Source organism: Marmota flaviventris, chromosome 11, assembly GCF_047511675.1.
Source record: "Marmota flaviventris isolate mMarFla1 chromosome 11, mMarFla1.hap1, whole genome shotgun sequence".
Taxonomy (NCBI): Eukaryota; Metazoa; Chordata; class Mammalia; order Rodentia; family Sciuridae; genus Marmota; species Marmota flaviventris.
In genome coordinates this window covers 93,131,951-93,139,799 of record NC_092508.1, presented here as the reverse complement: position 1 = coordinate 93,139,799, position 7,849 = coordinate 93,131,951, and the positions used below count along the sequence as shown (strand labels likewise).

Below are 7,849 nucleotides of genomic sequence, written 5' to 3'. Positions count from 1 at the left end.
GCTGACCCAACCCCTGACATTTGCAAGAAACAGAAAATGAGCTTGAGTTGGGGCTGGGATTGTGACTCCACTGTACAGTGCTGGCCTAGCACATGCAAGGCCCCAGGTTCAATCCTCAGCACCACATAGAAAAAAATAAATAAAATAAAGGTATTGTGTCCAACTACAACTAAAATAAATAAATAAATAAATAATAATAAAAAAAAGTTATCGTGTTCATCTACAACTAAAAATATATATATAAAAAAAAAGGGTCCTGAGTCACCTCAGCAGATACTTTTAGATACAGGTTTCAAAGTTTTTAACAACCGGGAAGATGAGGCCAAAAGGGAGAAAGATAAACTTTTTTTTAAAAAAAAATATTTATTTTTTAGTTTTAGATGGACACAATATCTTTATTTTACATTTATGTGGTGCTGAGGATGGAACCCAGTGCCTCCTGTATGCTAAGCGAGCGCTCTACGACTGAGCCACAACCCCAGCCCAAGAGAAACATCTTAAAGTTAAATATCAGCTCCTGGACTCTGCCATTCAGAGCCCCAGGAAAGCCCCTATGGGCTCATGGCTCCGCTATACCCCCCAACAGCTCCATGGCTCATAGCCCCACCAATATACACCTCCTGGACCCTGCTTTCGATGTGGGCAAAATGGACACTGGGCAAGAGACTGCCCTAACCCAAAGCCCCCCTCCAAACCCTGTCCCAACTGTAGACGATGGGAACACTGGAAGGTAGAATATCCCCAGAAAAGGACACCCCTCCCCCCAGTACAGCCACCTGATCCCCAAGTCCCATTCACTGAGTTGTTGGAATGGAGGGGCCGGGCTCTATTGTCCCTGCCATCTCAGATGGCACATCTGAGGAGCCCAGGGTCACATGGATGGTGAATGGCCATGCAGTCTCATTTGTAGTTGATAGTGGGGCAAGTCTTTTGCTCCTGATTAAATGGCATGGATTTACTTTTAAATCAAATATCCCAATTATGGGGGCTGGGGTGTGGCTCAGAGGTAGGGTGCTCGTGTAGCATGTGAGGCACTGGGTTTGATCCTCAGCACACATAAAAAATAAAATTAAAGGTATTGTGTCCACATATAACTAAAAAATAAATTCAAAAAAATCCCAATTATGGGAGTCTCAGGGACCCTGACATATCCACTGCAGACCCCCCTCCTTTTTGTATATTTGGATCCCTTTAATTATCCCATTCCTTTATAGTTTTACCAAGTTGCCCTGTCCCCCTATTGGGTGGAGATCTCCTTCACAAATTAAAAGCCTCCATTATCAATCCTTCTTTAAAGTCCACTACCATCTTTTTAGTACATTCTGGCCCAGACCTGTCCCAGCGTCCCCCTAAGCCTCCTAAAATGCCTCTTACTTGCTGTGACTAACCCGACAGTCTGGAATTCTTCTCAACCCAAAATAGCAAGTCACCATTCTCAAGTTCATATCCAACTGAAAGACTCTACTCATTATGTAATCCTCCCCCAATATCCTTTAACCCTCAAAGGTTTAAAGCCCATTGTTTATTACAGGCCAAACCCCTCATACCAACTCAATTGCCTCATAACTCCCCCATTCCCTATCATCCACAGCCCTCAGGAAAAGTTGAAAGGACAAGTAGGACCCTGAAGGCAACCTTAACCAAATTATCTATAGACACTCACTTGGATTGGATTAAGCTCCTCCCTTTGGCTTTCTGGATCTGAGCATTGCCCAAGAAGTCCCTTATGATCAGCCCCTTTGAACTTCTCTATGGATGACCCCTCCTCCCACCCACCATTCAACTACAGTCACCTAGTATTCCTTCTGATGTCCAGAAACCCCTCATAGCTCACCTCAGGACTACCCTCTGGAAGTATGCCCACACACATCTTCCCCAGCCCTAATCTTCAGGCCCCCCCCCTCCTTTTACTGCAGATTTAGTTCACCTCTCCCCTTCCCAACCTGTAGCCCCCTTATAAGAAAAGTGGACAGGGCTGGGGATGTGGCTCAAGTGGTAGCGCGCTCGCCTGGCATGCGTGCGGCCCGGGTTCGATCCTCAGCACCACATACAAAACAGAGATGTTGTGTCCGCCGATAACTAAAAAATAAATATTAAAAAAATTAAAAAAAAAAAAAAAAAAGAAAAGTGGACAGCCCCCACCCCCCACTTCAAGGTCATTTTAAGCACTCCCACAGCAGCCAAATTAGAAGGCCACTCCTCTTGGGTCCACCTAAGCAATTTAAAACTCATTCCTGCTAGTACATTCTGGCCCAGACCTGTCCCCTAAGTTCTAACAGGCCCCATCAAATTTCCTGCCATTCCCAAGGAAGCTGCTGAGCCTTACATCTGAAGTTCCTAATAATACTTTCTGAGGCCTCCTTTTGACTTTTTTTAATAGCCCTCAGAGACTAATTAAATTTATTATATTCACTCCTCCTTCATTTCTGTCCTCCTCAAGCACATTTCTGTCCTCCTCAAGCATTAGACCTCATTTGGGATCTTTGGCTTCAAGGGACATTCATTGAGTTAACCCCCACCCAAATCTGTTTCTTCTGTGTTTTCTGCATATCATCTTTAATTTCACAATTAGTGACCTCGGACCAGAAACAGTGGAAACAAAGATGGCTGAATGAAGTTTGGGGCAGTTTAACTTAAGTAATTTTTTCTTTGAACCCTTTTAAATACTTTTCTATACATGTAACTGAATTATTACCTATAACTATACTGTTAAATTTTGTTTCTGTTCTTATTTTGCATAATTTGTCAAGCAGAATGGAGATTAAAACACCAGAAACTAGGATTCCACAGTTAATCATGCTTGCTATGCTCCGAATAACCTACACTTCTGGAATCATAAATCTGAGTAGGGTTTATGTCCCTAACTAAGGACAATAGGGTCCCAACTGTATTACTTGCTGGAATTATTTTCTTAGTAATAGCAAATCAATTAATTGTCACCTGTCTTATAATTACCTGATTTCACCATACTTACAATAACCTTTCCTCTGCCTATTATTAATTTCATATAGGAACAATACGCCCAGCTCCAGCTGCTTCCCAAACACATGGACAGATGTTATTCCCCTGCTCACCTTCTGACTCACTGAGACCACAAAGGGGAACTTGGCTTTAGATGACCTCCAAGGTCCCTTCCCCGACACCTCTCTCCACCAAGGTCTCCATGCTCTACTATAGAACTCTGTAAGGAGGGTTGCCCCCATTTCTCCTATTCTCAGTTGGAAGCAGCCAGATTGGAACAACACTCAATTTCTTTATCCTTTCAATAACTGAAATTTTCAACAAGTTCATAATTCATGCTATGTCCCTCATTTGAGTAATTACTTAAATATGCTTCAGTTGGATGCTTGACTTTAGCATTAACTAATTTTTTTTTTTCTTCAGGCTGGTATTAAAGGTGTGTGCCACTATGCCCAGCAACACGGAATTCTTTCATAATTTTGAAAATAAAATGCCAATGAAATCCCTAAGGGAGTAAATAACAAACAATAAGCAAATAAACAGAAAAAAAAAAAAAAAAAACCATTTTGAGGGATATAAAATACCAAAATGTTTTACTACTGTTATGGGCCAGGCTATATGGGCAATGACCAACAGACTCCATTTTACCCTGAGACTCCATATCATGTAAGAAATGCTTTTCCCATGGGAAAGCCCTGCCTCTGTACCCATTAATAGTTACCTAGCATAGCATACTTGGCAACACAAAATAGCAATTCTTTTATGCAATGTTAAATTGTTCTCTTTGATTTCCATTTTTCTTGGGCAATGTACCTTGTCAGAGATTGACTGTCTAGACGTTAGTAACCATTCTCTAACTTGTGCTGAACTAGGGTCATTTTGACCCACTTCCCTTCTGCTTGCTTGCTGCTATGACATCCTGGAAAGTTCCGTGGGAAATACCAATGTACCCATTGCATTGTCCCGCTACAATCAATTCAGCTTCCCTACCTGCTGGCTTGCAGCTATGTCAACCCTGATGTGGTTTTTGTCTTTAAATATCCTAAAATGCTCAAGCTTGGGCTGTTCCTTGCAGAGACAGTTATGAATCCTGTGGGGAGCAGTTGTCAGCTAGCCTGCTAAATAAAGACTCTTCAATTTGTACACAACTGGGACTACAATTAAGAAAAGGAAAGAAAACCAAAAAATGAAGAGGTATATACCACATTCTGGGAGACTAACCTTTCCTCTTGATAATTCGAATAAAAATCCCAGAATCAACATATAAAACAAACCTGCAAAACAATACTAGATGCTTACAGAAACACATTTAGTTAAAAATCTAAAAACTTGGTGAAGCCATTGAATTCTTTCAGTAGTTACCTATATGGTAGGAGGAAACATAAGAAGCCTTAACTGTATACATAATTTCTTTTCCTTTTTTAAAAAACTGAAAATATTTGAGGCAAATAAGACAGTGTTAATATTCAACAAGGCTGGATGTTGAGAATAGGGTATTTTATCATGGTATAACCTGGCTGGCAAGTCTGAAATATTTCATAATAAAAATAAATAAAAAGTTATTATTTTAAGACTTCACAAATAATTTATTTTGAAAGAAGCTGTAATTATATGAAATTGAAAACACTGGCGTTAGGGCTATTATTATTGTATTATTTTAGGGTCTGAAAAATATAAAAACCAGTGGGTAGCAGTACATTTTATTTTTGGTGCCAATTAATTTATGAAACACTGCAAGGTGATATGAAAAAAAGATATAAAAATTGAGTTTCGGGCTGGGGATGTGGTTCAAGCAGTAGCACGCTTGCCTGGCATGCGTGCGGCCCAGGTTCAATCCTCAGCACCACATACAAAGAAAGATGTTGTGTCCACCGAAAACTAACTAAATAAATAAATATTAAAATTCTCTCTCTCTCAAAAAAAAAAAAATTGAGTTTCTATTTTTCAAAGAGTTCTTGATCTAGATGGTGAAAATCAATGTTCCTTTTAATTTCTGAAAATAATGGGCAGTTGTTTATGGGCTAGTGGCAACTTCCCATCTTTTTGGCCTTCTTTTTTACTTGCATATTATTTTTTTCTTTATAAGAAATACTTGTATTACATTGTTTTACTTTTGTTTATGGTAAAATTAACATTAGCACTGATACATATAATAACCTAGAAGAAAACTGTTCCTAATTGTAATATTTACACAGAGATTTCTTTTTGGTGGGCAAGATGGAAGTGCATTTTATACACTGCAAACAAAAAAATCAGTTCTCATTGGTTTCTAAGCATTCACTTAAACTTATGGAGTATTTTTTTTCTTTCACCGAAGTAAAAATGCCAGGAACAAGTTATAAAATCAGAATGCCACAAAGTTACACAAATACAAACTTTAATTAGCTTTAAATTTTATTGAAATTCAGGCTTAGCATTTAACAATTTAATATAGCATTATTTTGATTATTTTCTAGTTAGTATTTTTACCCACTTTACATGATTTCTGGATATAACTTTTAAGAATTGATACTAATTTTTCATGAGATGCCAGTTATATACTTGTTAAAATCTTGGGTATTTTTCCAATTGTTCTTAATGTCAAAAGTTAAAAAAGTAAGTTCAAATATTGAAAATTTAAGATGTTAATACTGGGGCCACCGTAATATAGAACAGAAAAAAATGTTCACAATCATAACTGTTCAAAAACTCTTGTTAACATTTACTGTAGTAATGGAATATGATTTTTAATAAACTATATGAACTTCTTTTTAAAACGTTCAAGCATTTCCTACTGAAGTACGTCTGAAGTTATAAAAATCTTCTGTTCTAAATTAACCTATACTGAATTAATTAAAAAACAACTGTGGCACTTTAGATAAGACAATTATTCTATTGCATATTTTAAGTACCTAAGGTACAACCTGATTAATAGTAACTTCCTGAAAAGAGTAAGGAGCATGGTGGCTTTAAGGAGTGAGTCGTTTAGGGTCACGAGGGAACATCGAGGTCTGACGCACATTATGCAATCCCAAAAACAGCATAGTCACGCGTTCCAATCCTGAGGAAAACAAAATTATGGTTAATTTCTTTCCTGAAAGACCTCTCAGGGTCTTATTTACTTAACTATAAATATAATATCATTGTTCAACTAAGTGCTTTTCCTTATAAGGAAAGAAAACAATATGTTAATTTGAGTTTATCCAAAACTGAATGTTTTGGGTATTGATTCAGAAACAGAAATGTTGCTGGGGTGATAGTCTCATGGAAATGAAAAGGAGACCAATAGAGGAGAGGAAAGAGACCAGGGGGAGGGAAGAGGAAAGGGGAAATAACTGGGGAACAATATGGACCAAATTATATTGTTATATAATCTCTATGTGTGACTATATAGTAAATTCCAATATTATGTTGAATACAATGTACCAATAAAAAACATGGGAAAGAAAAAAAAGAAATAAATATGCTGCTACATGGGTGAAAGACTAAATGAGATATCCTTAAGTGGCATGGAGTTTAACAAGTTCATACATAAAATGAACAGAATCTACGATTTAATAATATAAACACTAAAGCAAACCACTTAATAAGCCAATATGTTTCAATGATATCAGATTCTGATTCTGCAGTTCAGGCAATGAGTATAAGAGTCATAAACCTGTTCAAAGAAGCATATCAACAGAAGTACTAAAACCATGTTAAATGACTATAAAATCACAATAAATGTTTTAGTACTTCTGTTGATATGCTTAATTTTTAAAATTTGATACTGGGGATTGAATGCAGATATGCTTTATATCCTGAGCCATTTTTAATTTGAGACAGGGTCTTGCTTAAGTTGTCCAGTTGTAATTATGGGCATGTGCCACTTGTAGTTAACAGACATTGGCTTAAATATTACTGACACAAGTTAAGACCAAGTACAAACTCTGAAGCAGAGAAAAACCAGCACATAAAACTTCTTGAGGGCTGGGGATGTGGCTCAAGTGGTAGCGTGCTCGCCTGGCATGCGTGTGGCCTGGGCTTGATCCTCAGCACCACATACAAATGAAGATGTTGTGTCTGCCGAAAACTAAAAATAAATATTAAAATTCTCTCTCTCTTTAAAAAAACAAAAACAACTTCTTGAGTGCATTTTGATTCATCTATTTAACTATAACTATAGAAGATTATCATAGCACACACACAAAGCAAAAGTCAAAAATTATTTTATGTGGCAATGACTTTTCAAAGATTTAAAATAAATATCATAAATATAGCTGGATGTGATGCACATGTATGTAATCCCAGCAACCTGGGAAGCTGAGGCAGGAGGATCCCAAGTTCCAGGTCAGCAGGAAGACTCTGTCTCAAAATAAAAAATAACAAAGGGGGTTGGGGCTGTAGCTCAGTGGCAGAGCATTGCCTAGCATGTGCAAGGAACTGGGTTCAATCAACAAATAAAGGCATTCTGTTTACAACTACAAAAAAAAAAAAAAAAAAAAAAAAGAAAAAAAAAAGAACAACAACAACAAAACGTATGGGGATTAGTTCAGTGATAAGGCACCCCCGGGTTCAATTCCCAGGACCAGGTACACCCCAAAAATTATAAACATAGATGAGAGAACTATTGTTTCTAGTCATATTCTTTACCAAAAAAACACCTGTAGACAAAAATTTGAGCCTTCAATTATAGTGATACAGATTAACCTCAAACATAAAACAACATATTCCTTTTCCTTCTCAAATGTTAAGTTTTTTTTTGGCAGGAGGAGGGTACTGGAGATAGAACTTAGGGGTGTTCTACCATTGAGCTATATCCCCAGACCTACGTTTTAAGCTGAGACAGGGTCTCTCTAACATCATTGGGATCACACTAAAGTTGCTGAGGGTGCTCTTGAACTTGTAATCCTCCTGTCTCAGCCGCCTG

The 7,849-nt window shown here is 37.6% G+C and overlaps 1 protein-coding gene across 1 annotated transcript in view; it reads right to left on the bottom strand.

Moving 5' to 3' along the window:
• Positions 1–5,337: 5,337 nt before the first annotated feature.
• Dars1 (aspartyl-tRNA synthetase 1) overlaps positions 5,338–7,849 on the bottom strand; it is a 58,971-nt gene continuing 56,459 nt past the window's right edge. Inside the window, exon 16 of the mRNA XM_027936849.2 lies at positions 5,338–6,001. Coding sequence (XP_027792650.1) covers positions 5,910–6,001 — 92 coding nt within the window. The 3' untranslated portion in view covers positions 5,338–5,909. The remainder of the gene's footprint in view (positions 6,002–7,849) is intronic.